This window comes from Melanostigma gelatinosum (genome assembly GCF_949748355.1).
Source record: "Melanostigma gelatinosum genome assembly, chromosome: 8".
In the NCBI taxonomy this organism is placed as follows: Eukaryota; Metazoa; Chordata; class Actinopteri; order Perciformes; family Zoarcidae; genus Melanostigma; species Melanostigma gelatinosum.
The window spans coordinates 7,635,034-7,651,892 of NC_136641.1; the positions used below are offsets into that span (position 1 = coordinate 7,635,034).

General features: G+C 44.1%; 2 protein-coding genes across 7 annotated transcripts in view; both read right to left on the minus strand.

Annotated features, from left to right (window-relative positions):
* ptpn11b (protein tyrosine phosphatase non-receptor type 11b) overlaps window positions 1-1,921 on the minus strand; it is a 31,790-nt gene extending 29,869 nt beyond the window's left edge. For both annotated transcript variants that reach the window (XM_079273439.1, XM_079273438.1), the window contains exon 1: window positions 1,862-1,921. In XM_079273439.1, coding sequence (XP_079129565.1) covers window positions 1,862-1,875 — 14 coding nt within the window. In that variant the 5' untranslated portion in view covers window positions 1,876-1,921. The remainder of the gene's footprint in view (window positions 1-1,861) is intronic.
* A 3,914-nt stretch (window positions 1,922-5,835) lies between these two features.
* agrn (agrin) overlaps window positions 5,836-16,859 on the minus strand; it is a gene marked incomplete at its 5' end in the record, with an annotated part of 228,243 nt that continues 217,219 nt past the window's right edge. For all 5 annotated transcript variants that reach the window (XM_079273779.1, XM_079273781.1, XM_079273778.1 and 2 more), the window contains 4 exons: window positions 5,836-8,806; window positions 10,517-10,620; window positions 11,906-12,130; window positions 16,655-16,742. In XM_079273779.1, the coding sequence (XP_079129905.1) occupies window positions 8,646-8,806; window positions 10,517-10,620; window positions 11,906-12,130; window positions 16,655-16,742 (578 nt within the window). In that variant the 3' untranslated portion in view covers window positions 5,836-8,645. The remainder of the gene's footprint in view (window positions 8,807-10,516; window positions 10,621-11,905; window positions 12,131-16,654; window positions 16,743-16,859) is intronic.

The following is a 16,859-nucleotide window of genomic DNA, read 5'->3' on the forward strand; positions in this document are numbered from 1 at the left end:
CATCAAGAATGTCTGGGAAATAAATAAATAAATGTCCACAAATAAAAGGGAGAAATGGTGGCACTAATAGTTCTTATTCTCATAGTTTGTTGCCACTGTTCCTATCTGTGACAACTCACCGGTGACACCACATGCAGTACTTGGAAGTGAAAATAAAAGTGAGTTTAGAGTTTGAGGTGGTTGATGTATGTATACATGTTGCAACTAGCCAGCGTACCCTTGATGCACCACGGTCTAAGCCTTATCCAGCTAGATTATATTGTCAAAAAAACAACAACACAGTTTTGCCAAATAACAGCCAGAACCCATCACTTTTGGTTCTGTCGGAGGAGAAATATGTCTTTGTGTTTAGTGAAGTTGGATTCTGTTAAAAGCAGTCGACTGGCCTTAGTCTGCGCCCTCATTTCACCCTCACATCTTTACCTTCCAAAGGCCTCCAGGACACAACAGTCACATTTCAAACGCCCGTGCGGTTCCACACATCTGCGATCCTTTCCACCCATATAGCGGGAGGCTTTTTGTATCAACTATAAACTCCCTGATTTGCCAACATTGCATTTTCTTGAGTCCACAACAGCCATAGTGGTCAAGAGACACGCCGATTGCTTGAGTCAACATTTCAGAGGTCACCTTGCGTAGAAATCTGTACCAGGAAGAACAGTTGTTACGCTTGTGCTGACAACGAGCTATAATGTGAGTGAATAAGAAGAGTACGCTTCTCTGCAACATTTCACCTCAAATAACAAACACTTCGGTTGTTATAAGTTGTACTTGCTGCAGATAATACTGTGCACTTCCTTACTGTGTACTGTAAACCACCAAAGCTGACATTATATAAATCAATAATGCAAACTCTAAATAACTGCTACATCCAGTACATGTATCCACTCATGTTTATAGGGTTCAGCATAGCTCTCAATTCCACACATCAGCTAAGCCGGTCAATATTTCAGAGAGAACTACAAATCATTACTCGTCCACTGGTGTGCATGTGTGCATGTGGTTAATAATATGCAGGAGGAGGACCAAGAATATACACACCGTACACAATAATAAGGCAGCAGACCTGAATATAAAAATAGTGATTATATATTTTATTACTACTACAGGTATGCATTTGGTATTAGTATCGACTAGTTGTTCTACTATTATCATGTAGTTTTTTATGGTTATTGATTTTAAGCTCCAGTCACTCATTGTTGTTGTGGTTCTTGACAATACATTATGTGGAGACCTGGTACAGATAATATATATTATAATATTCTCATCTATAAATTCATTTTTTTTTATTTTCTGGGGTTTTACTTAAGTGCTCTTTTAAATGCAGAGAAGCCAGAGACAGAAACAGCACAACGTGTGCACTGCATCAACACAAACAAGTGTAAGGAGCTCATGTTGTTAACTGTAAGGTCCGAAACAAATCACACCACATATAATAACGTTGCACGCGCACACAATGCAAATTAATGTAAAAACGTGACAAACAGAGCAGCCCGAGGTTGATTTGATTCCACTGTTATTTCACTTTGCAGCAGCTAATGTGTTGTCACCGTTTGTTTCCATCATACTTTTCAAGCAAAGACAGTTATATGAACTCTTGTGCAAAAAATCACAATTAACACTGCAAACGTAGAATGGAGATTCTTTGGGAGAAATTCAGGATATGAGGCGTCAAGTGCGCGTGTTGCAGAGATCCGTACGTAGCACGTAAAAAGTTGAGGCGCCCCTGCTTTCTTTGCTGGCAGCTTTAGTTCAGTCTCGCGCGTACAATCTCTGGCCGCTCGTGCGGAGTAAAGAGGGGGCTGTTAAATATCACGAAGCGATTAATGACAGTTTCAAAAACGAACACACTCGACTTTACCTGCGAGATGTCATAGCAGTCTCTGAAAGCTGTCAAGTGTCCACAAACGTTCCCCCTTTCGCCTCTGCCGAGTCGCTGTGAAGAGTGAGCGATCTGTTGAATCTGCGCGTGCAGCAACACAGAACTACTGACACGCCTTCCGGTAAGCGCCTTCAAAACAAGGGCCTTGTCTGTAGGCTCATTTCAACGAGGTGGATTTTATGTTCGATTTGACCAGATATTGATGAGATATTCCTGTTTATGACATCTCTCTATATTATTTTATTAACGTATTTATGTTTCCTTTACATGCCGCAGTATTCTGATTCTGTCTTATCTTTATTCGGATTTGTTTTTTCAAGTAAAAATATAAATCATAATAACATACAATTTTTGATTACAGTATTAAAAAAAGGCTAATTAATTTGAATAATTCGGAGGCTATTTAGCTTAGCCTCCTTCCTATTTTATCAACTGTGACGTTTGGACTTTTATTTTGCACGGCAAGCTTCTTTTCCTGTCCTGTTCAGACTCACCCTAGCTACCTTGATGCACTTAGAAAACATTGTGAAAAGTCTGCATTTCTATGTCAATATCAGGGGCCTCAAACTTGTACTATAAGGGCCCTTGAAAAATATGCATAGACAGATCATTAATTAAATCCTCAAACACCCCAAACCGCACACCTGTGGCAGTATAGCTGTTAATTGTTGAAGGAGCTGAAACATACCACAGCCATATTGTAAAGCTGCTGTCCATGCTGTAACATGGAAGAATGGACTTTGCTTGTGCTAAAAGTTTACTATGAAGAGTTGCAAAAATGAAAGACCTATTGATTCAAGTTTTTAGTATTTGCAATGTCCTTTAAAAGTCAGACACCTGTCTATTTGTAGTGTAGGGTACTGCAAAATAAAGGCTGGCTCTTAGTATTATTCACAATTTTGTTGCCCATTGATTTATTTTATTTTCACAAATAATGCAAAAGTAATTAACTTGTGCCATTTTATTTATTTATTTAGCTATTGTAAAGCTCTGCTATTGCCTTCTGAAAGATAAGGCAGGTCTATATACCGCCTCTCGTGTTGTACCCTCATGATGGGACAGCCTCCCGGCTCTGGACTTGGTGGTGTGGGAGAGGAGCAAGAGAGAGAGAGAGAGCGAGGCAGAGCAGCATTGACGTCACCAGCCTGCGGTTATCAGTGGAGGTTAATCTACTGGGGGATGGATGGGCTTATGCAATTGTCTGTGAGCTCACCGGCTTCACATCTATGGATTTGCTTTTCCACTGTTTGACCCAGTGTGCTGCTGCAACCTACATACAAACACCGAGATGATGGAGAGGGAATTTCTTCTCTCCGTGGCATTTCTGTTGCCCAGAGTAGCTGTTTTCCTCTTTCCTCTGCCAGATGAAATGTGCTTGAGGCAGGACACACGGGTTTGAACATAGGGTTCATTGTTCGGGTCTCATGAGCAGTTCAAACAATCGTGTCGCACAATGGAAGGGCATTAGTCTCTGATCGATACAAAGTGGAAATTGATGAGGAGGGTGAGAAATGACTGAATATTGGGATAACACTGAGTGCACATTAGGTGTTTAGTACTAAACGTGATTGATACGAAAAAACAAAGTCATTACCAGTTGTTGTGTGGTTGAGATACCCCGTGTATGTCTTGCGTGGGCTTTAAGGACGATGGGAAACTATTTCAGTGCTGCAGCGACAGGAGGTAACCGGGGTGAATTAGCTCACTTTGGCTTCAGCACATGTCTGAGAAAAAAGGTCAATGAAGCTGTGCTTTACTGTTTGTTTGTGTTGTTGTGTTGGGGGTACGATTCCGAGAGGTCATGACCTTAAACATTGTAATTGTGGCCATTAAACAGGGTCCCTTGTCTGTAATGGAAACATAATCCAGATGTAATAACTTTAACCCCGAAGCTGCTGCTTTGAGGTGAAGGTTTGAAGCGGCCTTGTAGGACTGCGCAAAGTGAAATAAGCTTGAGGTACATTGAATAGTTTTTATTTTTGCTGGATATTTCCAATGCGTACTTTACATTTGAATGATCTGGATATATTAAATACAATAAACTCGTTTTTACACCAAACAGAAAGGAAAAGAGTAAATGCCTGGAAGAATACAAAGAAATACACACGCATCTCTAAAATAAAATAGTGGGGTTTGCTAATGATTAACTTATTTAAAGAATGTATATATATTTTCAATTATTGTAGAAAGCTGTGACAGGGTTCCCGGACAAAAACGTTCACCTTTTATCACCATGCAGACTGATGTCCTGTTGAGTCTAGGGGGGACAAAAAGACTCAAAAGCACAAAGCCTGGTTTCCCACCCAGGGGAATGGAAACCAGGATGTCCCATCTACCCCGAGGTGACTGCTTCTATAGGCTTGTGGCCTTTGACCTCTTTTGCCTTGAGACTTGCAAATCTGCCCATCCAAAGATTGAAAAAAAACCGGGACAGGGAAACAAAGAGGACTTATACTGAGAGTGATGCAGCTGGACAGCTGGGGCCATCGCAAGCTGTGAGAAAGGAACTTTATCCAACAAAAGGGGGTGAAATGTAACAAGGGCCAGTCTTTTATTTCAGGGGAGTAACTGTCCGACATTTTTAGAAAACATTCGTGGAAGTTCATTTCAGTGATTTTCTAAAAACAGTGATGACTTCAACAGATGATGTCGGGGACTCTAGGGCCTGTGTTTGGCTCAGGTTGGCGGCTCTGGTGAAATTTCATCCCAAGAGGGCCGGAGTTTGTTGCATAATTCATAACTCCACTTTGGCCTTTGAACAAGCTGCATTCCCCAACACGTGTTGAAACCGCACATCTTTTCTGGCTGCCTCTGAGCTCTTCCTTCTGCAGCTCCTCTCAACTCGTTACTCAAACTCGGTTCTGTGAATCCCGTGTCCTCCGAAAGACACATAACCCCGAGCCGTCTCAACCTTCTAGCTCCGCTGGGCGTCACCCGAGCAGTGATCCTCTATTTCATAATTCAGTTCTATAAATGTATCTCGTGTTTTTTTTTTTTAATCAAACTACTTAGGCTTATTAACTTGGAAGCAATCTGTCCCCAGAAGGATCCCCCACTAAGCAGTACTATTTCCTTTACATCATCTCATAATTAACACAACAGCGGTGTCCTCTGTCATTAGCAAGGAATACATGCATCTCATTCATTCTCAGGCTGAATGAAAACGCTCTATGAGTCTGTGCGATAGTTGCTTTATTGCTCTTGAATTCCAGGCTTTTAATAAGCAAGAGGGCACTACAGACTGCTGAAGTTGAGTTCAATTATAATAAGTAAATATCAATGTTGCCAGAAATATTGAGTATTGATGTGTGTACGGCGTGAGCGCGGAGACTTGAATTTTCTTTTGATTTGGAGAAACACTGTTTCTCTTGGACTTTTTATCAAAATGTGAGCAGAAAGCTCTCATTAAGACAGACCGGAGATTTAAAGGTACAGTGCAAGTAACGTTAAAAGACAAAAAAGGCTTTCTGTTGAGCCAGCGTTGGTTTTAACACGATTGTTAGTTTCAGGACATAAAAATGTCAACTTGGGCACTGTAGTTTATTTTGAGTCACTACCACTACACCATCCTGGTGCGATTACTCAAACCACACCAATTGTGTATTAATCCACATCTGAAAATAGTCCCCCAAAAAATACACTATTTACTCCTGTAAAAAAATACAGTGCCCGCCTGCTTTAGGAAATTACTGAGCCGTTAAAAAAAAAGAAGTATATGTATCTGTGACCTGTTTTTAAAGATTTACATCTTCAGAAGGATTGGGCTTGGGGCTGACAGGAAATTGGAAAGCATTGAGAGACAAACGAACACATTGTTGGTTTTGATCTTTTCACAGGATTTGTTGATGTAATGTAATGTAGAACAGCACCATCTTTACCATTTAAAGACTCGTGGAAATGCAAATCGACTCCAGACTGTGTGACAAAATCAAGACGTCTGACAAGAACGGGGCTCCATTGGTTGACATTTTATTTCATGGTGGTAGGAACACAAGACAAAGGTCATAAAGTTAGTAATGTTCAGGTCATGCCACTCTTACTCGGTGCACTGCCCGTTGAGGAGGTTTGCGCAGTCAGACAGTAGTTTACAGAGGCCAGACATGGAGGGAAATCCACATGTAGACATAAATAAGGAACAGAAAAGATTCAAAAAACAGTAAATAGAAGATTGTTTGTAAAAAGCCAGAGGGGATATTGGCAGAGGCCCCCTGGGATTTCTTTTTTGTGTATGAGCATTGTTACTAATATAATTATCATTATTATTATGATGTATTACTCCTTTACATTATGGGGATGAGGCTAATACACTGGCTAAAATAAGGAAACGGTTATATGGATGACGTCTTTGTCACCTGCTCAGAGTCCAGGTGACCCTTTTTTTTTTAAGGCAAATAGTTTCCACCCAAACCACAGACTGCAATTGTCTTTATTGTTCTCGAGTCGGGCCAAAAACACAGGGCTCTCTCCTTTGTTAAGCGTCACCACCTGAATGGATCAAATTCAAAGAGCGCTGTGGTGAAATAACACCGGCCTAAGGTTAATAGAGTGAGTGCTGGAATTTCACCGTGTCTTTTTGGGGGACACCAGGAAAAGGCTTTCCTGGTCCAGTGTGGACACTCGGAGCGTGATCACACACACACACACACACAACACAGCTGTAGCTGTATAGGGCTGTCCCTCCCCCATGGACACGAGTACATCATCGTGTGGGGGCGAGCGGACAAGTCAGATACGGTTCCAGTGTATATTACTAAAAAAACATAAACCTCCACAGATAACACATGTTGCTAAATTTACACTTAGAAATTGCAGGGCTGTACAAAAACAGGTTGTGTGATGATTTAAGAAGGAAAACATAATTAAGAACTTAAGAAAGAAAAAGCACAAGACCATTTGATACTCAACCACGAACAGGCATGATTTTGTCTCAGAATATTGCCAAAGTTCTCATATCAAAACAAAGTGTCCTTAAGTCGGTCGTCGCAGCTTATTGTGGTTCAGCAAAGACGACTCCGCGTTGCATCGGTTCACTGAAGGGTACAGAATTCGCACTGGTAATACAAACCCATGCGTTACTATGTTAATTTGCAAGTACTGTGGGATTATGCATCTCCTCCCATTTTTGCGGCTGTTATGGCTTCAAAAGGTCACAACAACGTCACAGTCTCTCTCTCTCTCTCTCTCTCTCTCAACAGCCGGGGAAAAAAGACTCCTCCAGGAATGCTCCTAGGTCAGATAGCAAAAGAAATGAAGTCTCAGGCAGTTTTTTTTTAAGCTTTTTTGTTTGTGTTGACAACTGATTGTTGTTAGACAGGACATCCCCAAGGGCAGTATCTCTCCTCGCCTCCTTTCTGTCTGTCCTTTTTCTTCAGTCCTTGCTTTCAGCACCTCCTCAAGGTCCGATATGGTAACAACTCTTCCCCTTATGTACCAGCCTGCAGAAGTCCTGCAAAACTAACTGCTCCCAAGAAAAAGAAAGAAAGGAAAAGACGAGAAATGACACAAAGAATGAAGGAATGCAAAACATTATTCTGAGCTCTGTAGTTTCTGAAATCACATCAGTGGAAATACGAGGAAACAAAAGTAATCTTTTTGTAGTCATTGCAAAGAAACCAAAGAAACCCCAAAACAGTGACACTTCCAAATTAGAAAGTTTAGTTTTTTTAGTTTTTTTTGGAACAAAATGTAAATAAAACAAACCAGATTCAAACCAACACTGCAGAAGTGCATGCATTTATAGTGGTCATCATTAGTTACATCTGCGGCTTGTAAAACAGAACGCACAACAGTACATGAGAAGCACAACTCTCTGAGGAGAACCCATCGTACATATTCACAGTCTCAGGTAATATTTATATACTCTATATTTATAACATTTATTCATGTCTCGACTTATGACTGATGATAATGCGAGTCGTTGTGGAATGTAGCGCTCTCTCCATCATGTCGGGTTGCAGTGTAAGTGAGTCATATTTCAAAACTAAAGGCTCTGATGGGATTCAGATTGAGTGGAGAGTTTTTTCTTTTCTTTTTTCTTTTCGGCGCTGTGAGATGGGGGATGATGGAGTGGTTTGGACTCCGTACTTTCTCACTGTAGCAGCTTGACTGATATCTGAAAAGTCCCATGAGGAAAATACAGCGGGCTAGCGGGGGCTGATTGTAGAGTTTCTTGACTGGAGACGCCAGCTGGCTGCAGCATCAAAGAGCTGCACACACCGGCCACAGCGCACTGCGTGCAGCTCCCACAGGGGGAATGGATGTGTCTTTGTACTCGTGGATGTATAGGCCGTGCTTGGGGAATGTGGACGATATATATTTATATATATGGCACCAAGACAAGGCAGTAACCAGAGATCTTCGGCGAGGTCCACCAGTGTTCAAGTAATGAGCGAGGAAAAGGAGCAGGCGACTCTTCTTCTTTTCTTTTTTTTTTTTTGAAGTTGGCGTTTGTTTTCAAACAACAAAACTGACAAGAATAAAATATCTCTTTTTCACAGAGATGCCTGCGTTTTTGAGAAAGATGAAGGGCCGGGGCAGTTAAGAATGAAGAAAGTGTGTTCTGTTTATGGAGGTGCAGAAAAAAAAAAAAGAAGAAGAAGAAAATATATCAAACAAAAATCAAAACAAACATATTCATTTCCTTTCCATATAAAAAGCGATGAAAAGTATACAAAAATAGAAAATAATTACAGCAGGAGACATGGGCGCGATGGAGGGAGCGAGCGGGAGGGTTTGTTTCTCTCAGTATTCTGTCTCTGCTGGTTTATTTGGCGGCGGAGCAGTGTAATATGTTGGGGCTGTTTAAGGCGTCTTCCACCAGGTGGAGCTCCACACCGTCCACCACCACGTCCTTGATGCAGCCAACAAAGCTGGTGCTGTAGGCCTTGGGCAACCGACGGGCCACCGCCAGCTCCTCCAGACCACCTGAGGGGAGACGGAGACGGAGGTTAATGCAGCTGTGCCTCAACACTCCCTCCACCCATAGCAGGGGAACAACTGAGACACTACACTCTAAAGTAGCAACTCTTTCAGTGCATTTTGTACACCAATAGCAGTGTTTGATCAGGCCTCCCCTGACCTCCATCTCAGTTTGTAACGCAGGCTTGCTGTTATGATATCCCCTGATGAAGTTACACAGCTGACTTCACAGCCTTGGAGTTCTACATGACGAGTGAACTCACCTCCCTGTGAAAATGCACGCAGTGCCCCTTTAAAGATCACACAGCAGGATAAAGATTTGGATTTCATAACAAATGAATGTCATCAAAAGGCCGTACCGGAAATATTTTTGGTAGAACAATGTATTTCTGGTACAGTTTACTTGTCTTAATCAGGCGTTGTATTTTTTTTTTTTTTAAATGTGCACGGTGACGCCAGCTGATGTACAGGACAGGTTGACACTTTATTTGTCAAACCGCCATGATCAAAGGGAGAGAGAGCCTGCATACCAGCCAGAGCATTAAGACAGACGAGAGAGAGAGAGAGAAGGCTCTTTTAATTTGACACGCTGCTTTGTGTAAAAAAACTAAATGTGAAAGGGACAAATCACCCAACTTGAAACTACTTGCCGTCACAGAAATAGTCCAAATAAAAAACAGTTGACAGCACATTGAAGAAGACTGTTTCTGAAAAGAAGTGTTGCTGTTCAATTTGATTCAAGTCAAATGTTTGAGTGCTGTGTGCAAACCAAATCCCCTCCATTGTAGTGGCTCGATACCACAAGAGATAAGTGATTAAAAAAAACGTTCACTATTTGTCGAAATTCCCCTGCCTCCCCCACATTCTCCATCTCTCCTTCTCTTCCCTGTTTTCTCCTCTTTTTTTGAATCTGTGAAGCTGAGAGTTCACATCCCCGTCGAGCCTTTTACAGCCCCTGTCCCTGCCCCCTTTAATCGGATTGCGTGCCTCAGAATCGGCGCTCGACGGGGCTAATTTCATGCAAGTTTCAGATGAATTAATGATGAACAGTGAAAAGCGGATTTGAAGAGGAGCGGGCCTCTCGACGGGAGGGCTTGTGTGAGGATTATGTATTCTTGCTCAGCACCTGTTCCACTGCGCTGCCTCCCCGTGTGTGTGTGTGTGTGTGTGTTTGTCGTGCACCGCTACATGCAGCGTGTCTCTTTAAATGTCACTCAGGCTGCTTCTCCTCTCAAACCTGCCTCTAACTGCCGCTGTACATTTTACAGAAAAGTCTGACATTATTTCGCCGTCAACGTTATTTTCCTCAGAATGTTCAATCTCGCCCTGCAGTGTGTGTTCTTTGAAAAACCATTTATCTGAGCAGAGTTCGGACCAAATTGAAGAGGTAGATAACGGGCCGACTTTGGTCATTTTCAATTCAGAGGCGCAGACAACTTTTGAATTAGTCAGATAGCCTTTCATTTCCCAACTCAATACCTGAATAGGCTAGGAGCATTTTTTTGCCCAAATCGCAATCTTCTTTCCCTGCCAGAGACTCTTCCTCTGTAATGCCAATGAGTTCATGTGCTCATTCGTTTGCCAGCCTTCCACCAGTGGCTAGGATGGAAGTGTACGACTGAAATACAAGTATTCCCTTGACTTGATGTACTGTATGGCATTCGAAGATACATTTTCAAATTTGTATTCTTTTTCTTTAGATATGTGGGCACCTACCCAACCACAGCGCTCCGTCCGTGTCCAGCTGTGTTGCTGCCAGAGGCGATGACCCTGTTACCGCTGCCTCATTGCCGACCTGTAGAGAGCCGTCTCTAAGTGCTCTGAGGAGGAGAAAGAAAAAGAGAGTTCAGAAGTCGGCCTGACGCATGCATGTCATAGTCAATGGCTGTAAATTGCTTGTTTCTGTTAATCTGAAGCATCAAGACTCCATCGCGGCACTGCCAGCACACTAAGCACTCGCATAACCGCCTCTGCCAAGCAGCGCTCTAAATGTGCCGGTCTACCGGCTAACAGATGCCGTTAGAGCGCCATTCGCTTTAGGTGGCCCTGCACTACGCATTAGCACACTTGTGTGAATTGTGACGAGGGGGGGGGGGGGATTTGGACCCATTAAAGTGGGTTCCCGACAGCGAGCGAGAGAGAGAGAGTGTCATTAAAAAAGGCAAGCCGCGAACACAGACATCAATGTGAGCTGTGTGCCAACGTGCTGCTAGTTGTACACCCTCATCAGCATCCAAACTTTGTCATCTTCCAGCAGCTCATGTGGTCTCCCCGTAAACCCGGGATCGTGAGGTTTCGGAACGGACAGTCGTGCTGGCGGCAAATGTTCAGCGGCGATAAAGCGGAGGTCGCGTGGAAAGTGTTAAGTGGGTCATCCTCAAAGCTCAAGCAGTTAATCCGTTTCTAATGAAGGAATCCATTAATGTGACATCACTGCGTGGTACAAAGTATTGCGTGTAAATGATTATCCAAATTAAAACATGTGTCAGTGTGTCCAATCTAAGGGTTGTTTATGTGTACACTGTAGACACATGCTGTGGGTATAAAACATGTCATCAAGCCTTAATTATCATCAGCTGGTAGTCATTTGATTCATTGTGATTGTGATGGGAAACTTCTCTACCAAAGCACAGTGTCAACTGACGGGATAAGGGTATTACTATTGCAGCTGATTCTGTGCAAAGTGCATATATTACATCATGTATAAGTCATCAAATGGGATCAATGTATGTATACTGTGTGTGTACAGTGTATGTGTTACTCTATGTACTGTTGTGAGTTATTTCCTGTATACATTTGTTATCATGTGCTAAAAAGTGTTGGGATGTTGCCGCGTGTCATTCCTTTTTGAACGTTCATTGACGTGTCTAAGCAAATCGATGCTCGATGCGTCATACTCATGCATGACCGGGCATGAAAATAACCTGAATCTGAAATTAATCAGAGTCATCTCGGTGCGGGGGATCACTGAGAAGCAGACAATTCATGCAAGAGATCACCCGGTTTGCAGCAAACCCAAATACAATATGGATTAAGTCTAATCCCGGTCTAACTGTTCCGGCTTTCGCTCACTGATCCCCAGCTACCCGCCGCCTCCCATCTTACCTGCTGGCTTTGATGCGTATCCAGCGGTTGGTGTCGATGCGCACCGAGGAGCGCAGCACCACGGGCTTGGAGCCCAGGTCGTATGTCATCTGGACGTGTCCGTCCACGATGGCCAGGGCAATGTAGTCGGAGCGCTCCACGCCCTTCCCGCTCCACAGCACCAGGCCCTGGGTCGCCTCCGTCCGGATGCTCAGCTCAAACTTGTTCACCAGCAGAGCCTTCTCGCTAGGAGAAGAGGAAATGCATCAATCAGCTTTTTGGTCCAACTCGTCAAAAAGAGGTCTGATCTTTGGCGCGGCTGACGTGGCTCGGTCGGTGCTCTTGTCATGTGCGTGTCTGTTGTCTGGAGGATGCATTAGCTGTGATTCAACGACACGGGATTCTGTGTGCCAGCACATGTAGCTCGGCATCCACAGCCTCACACTAGCAGAGCCACAGGGATGTTTAAGGATGCAGACTGAGTTTAAGAGGAGCAGGGGGCTGTTTTGCTATTACATCCCAACATCCTACTGAGCCTGAACTGCATTGCTACTCAGTGCTTCCTGTGTTGCTCTGTGTGTGTGTACGTGTGTTGTTTCGGCAGCTGTTTGATCACCAGTGTCTTGACTGCTACACTGCGGGGGTGATGTGGATGCAGAGACTTGGGCGACGTCCACCTATCCCTGAGACGCACTGTCTCTGCTGTATGTGTGCCCACATACACAAACAACATCCACTCCTGCATACAAACACACTCACAAAGCCCCTGAGGTCTGTGTGAGTCCAGCAGCGACATGGTAGACGTCCAGAGAGTCATCCCCTCAGTTTGCATGTCTGTGTGTGTGTGTGTGTGTGTGTACGACTGTGTGTGCAATGTCATCAATCAGCACCTGTGCAATTCTCTGCACATCTGCCAAATGGATCTACTACCACCTTCTTCAAAGGGTATTTAGACACAAAGACAAAGACAAGGTGAGGACACGTACGACAAAGAACCAATGACACGTGGGTTTAGAAAACACAAACAGCAGCACAGAGCTGGAGACAAAGATTAGACAAGACAGACAACAAGACAAAGGAGTCAGCATAGCAAGCAGAGAGGCTCATGGGAGTACAAACAGGACAGGAAATGGGAGGGGGTAAAGAGAAACTGAGTATGGCAACTTCTCCTTACGCTGTAAGAAGTATTCAATCATTTTCTCTGAGTGTTTTCTTTTCATTAATGAGCAAGAATAAAAAGAATGCCGGGTGTACACGCAATGGGATGATATTTATCTTTGGAGTGTATCAACTGCTGGCCCGAGGTGAGGCCAACAGTACGGCTGGTTCACCTCAGCAGAAGCGGAGGAAAGAATCAGAAAATCGAATTTAAAAAACATGCTGAGTTTGGAGACTTTGACCCCCTTGATAAACTAAATCCGCTGAGGTAAACATGAAGAAGAAGAAAAAAAAAAATGATTTAAGAGAATCTTTTTTTTCCTCCAGAGAGAGAAAAGAAAGTCACGCAAATACAGCTCAGTGAACCCTCCCCTGGCAAACCCTCACAGAGCTTACAGGGCCCAATGCATCTCCATTGGAGCGGCTTGTCAGTGATAAGGTCATGGTTATTAAAAATGCTGAATATAAAATGAATAAAATAACGCCGGCGCACAGCATTCTAACTCTCACATCCAACTGACTTCACAGACCGCTGGCGTATCATCAGTGAATTTGTTTTATTATTTATTATCTACTTTTAACATGTATTCAAACTTCCAGAGTGCTGTTCCTCCGATTCAACTGCAGGTGGCAGTAGCGGTTAGAATAATACTAAAAGCTATCAGGAGGACGGCTGCTGCAAAGAGCAGCTCTGGCTGGTTTTGTGCCATTATCACAGCTCCGAATCTCCGAATTAATTGAAGCAGAGGCTCTTTGTGACTCGTATTGGTAACTCTATCTCAATAATGGAAACAATATGTTGTCCCCGCGGACGAGGGTTCAGCCCTGTGAGAGGTCAGGGAGGGGTTGTCTGGAGAGGAGGGGAGGATGAGGAGGCGAGTGGACGGTACCAAAGTCTAAAAGCTTTTGAGAGACTCACCTCTGGTCAGATGGGTTCTCCAGAGACTCGGGACTTAAAGGGAGCAGGGGGGGAGAAAGTCAGCATGCAGTGTAAGCGCACGAGGCCAGGAGGAAAGAAGGAAGGAAGGAAGGGAGGAAGGGAAGGAAGGACGTTGTGAGCCCCACTGGGAGACTCACAGGAGGTCTGGGTTTTGGACCTGGAGCTGCAAAAAGCACAACTTGTCTGCTGTACCACAGTATCGACCTTGTCAACAGTCGATAGCTGTTGTGTGATCACAGGAAGTGTGCAGCCTAGCCCTGATCACACCACAAGGAGGTTCTCAAGGGAACTAGTCGGATCAAGATGGGAGACTAATGCACCAAAATGCCCTGGGATAAAGCATTTATTTTGTTTAATGTGAGCATCAAGATTGAGTACACTCACGGTCAGTGTCCACGCAGGTAAAATACGACTTTAAGTCAGCGTCCTCCTCTATATTTATGGCGCAGCCCGCCACGGTGCAGCGGCTATTACCGTCTGTCTAGAGATGGATGCCGTGGATGAGAAAAAAATTGGGCAATTGTCAAAAAATGGGGTCGAGCGCCATATCAGTTGAGAGTCGTGACCAGATCGGATTTGCCACTGAAATAATGGGGTTTGAGCAAATCGACCCGAGCGTTCAGATATGGGCAGAGAGGTGAGGGGAGGTGCGATCAAACGGTGCCGTAAATAGTAACAGCGGCATTAACCCAAGGTGAGCGTTTGATATTTTGGCCTCACCTCGCCTCTTAATGGCGCTCTCGAGAAATGTTTTTTCATTCCCTTTACAAAATCAAATCAGGCCGAATTGATCGCCACGCCTTCAGAGTGCTGCGCCAGGGCTCATTGTGGCTCTTAGTAAATGTGACATCCATTAAACGTTTGACAGTCTGGCTCTCCAAGGACCACTGTCCCCTCCCGCTAAGTGAGATTGATGCTGCGCAGAGCTCTCAATCGGACAAAAGGGAGACACATCTGTGATTAACATGTCACTGCCTCTCTGTAGGACTCAGCAATTATTCACAATTTACAGTTGGAGATCTGGCAAAAAACAAAAATGACAGAAGCCCTGGCACGGATTGGAACACTGGGCCGATTCCAGTCAGCTGAATTTGACCTGAATTCAGTTTTGTCTAATTTTTATTTTTTAAAGGAGGTTACTTCCCGAGCTAATAAGCTGGAAGAAAAACCCTTAATAACGGAGTCATGACTGAGGGCTTTCCCAAGCATAAAGTCTACAGGCACCAGGGTATTTAGTGCATCCTCCTCTTGCAGGTTTCAAGAGGTCTCGTTGATTCCCCACATAACAGATTCAGTGTAAAGTGCATGGCAATTCATTTTGCTTATAAACGAGTTACAATCATGCATCAAATGCACATTCTTCGTACAGCAATTTATTTTCTCTGAGGGGTTGAGCATAATGCTTCTCATGCACACATTCATGCTTCCCTTTGCACTGGAAAAGAAAAAGCAGGGATCTAATGACACTGCAAAACGCGTTTAGGGTAATGGAAGCTGTCAAATTAAATCATGGATATGGAGCTTTAATATAAAATCTGACTTAAACGGTAAAGATGATTTTTCTGTGTGGAAATTATGACTGGAAACTGAATGTACTTTAATCTTTTTACTTGGGTTAACTATCAAACTTTTTTTTTTACTGGGGTTGTTGTTAGTTGGGCTGGATTGGAAGCTGGGCAAATACCCAGTCATAAAGTCTACTTACTCTGGGATCTCATTGGTCAGTTGGCTTGAGTGAAAAGGAAAGACAGCGAAGGACATTCATATGAGACAACACGTGTGTGGACAACGACAAGGGAGGTCAGACTGAAGGACAGGACAAAAAGATCAAACAACTGCAACGCTGAGATCACGGACAAACAGCAAAGATACACAGAGCGACACACACACGCACACACACATAATGTCCAGCCAGCTGTTTCTGAGTGGGCGAGAGTTGTGCGTCCCCATCGGGGGTGTGATGATCTGCGGGCTGTGGCCTGCTCGTCACACCTGAGCGTTTGTGTGAAGCGCTGTGAGACGAAGATATAGATATAGCTATAGCCGTATGCTTGATGTCTTTTTCAGGTTCGTCACATCAACATTTTTTTGTTTACGCCAACCTGGAGGCGCAACCTTGTAGATGGATGGAAGAGTAAAAATGTCTCATCAGCTGCCTAAAGGGAGAGGACTTTTTTGTTGTTGCTGTTTCATTTCATGTTTTATTTTGGAGGGGGGGGGTGGGTTTGCACCTGGTCCGAAAACAACATTTTACACTCACTTCACAGGGCGTTTCAGATATACAGAAAGCAGTCACACACATATTTAAATACAGTGAAAAGTTGAATCGTCCTGATTGTCCGGGAGCGAGCAGGAGACCGCAGAGCGAACTGAGCGTGCTCAGGGCAACACTGTGATTGTTAACCGTCTCGCTAATTAGCCAAATCCTGTCAAAAGCAGGAAGCAGGGCTGTCACGGACGGGGTGGGCGGGTGGGACTGGGGGGGGGGGGAATGAGCTATTAGCCAAGCGCCTACTTCACCCTGAAGCCTTAGCACTGATGATATCATCAACACTGTCATCACCAAGGGAGGAGATGGATAGACAGAGGGGTTATTTGGCTAATAGCTATTGCGATGGGGGTGCTGGATGACGCTGAATAAATGAGCACGTTCCCCTTGTCCTCTCCCTTACCTCTTCGTAACAGCGTTGTGGTACTCGATGAACGTCCGCCCGTCAAAGGCAATGGCCTCGGTCTCTCCGGCGGCCTTCTCGTAGACGGCTGTGAAGGAGAGGGCAGGGGGGGGGTTAGGGGGGGGAGGAGGATTTGTTCAGAGGATGAGATCACACCAATCAATAAGACAGAGGGTTCAGTTATCAGAGCTGAGGGCAATGGAGT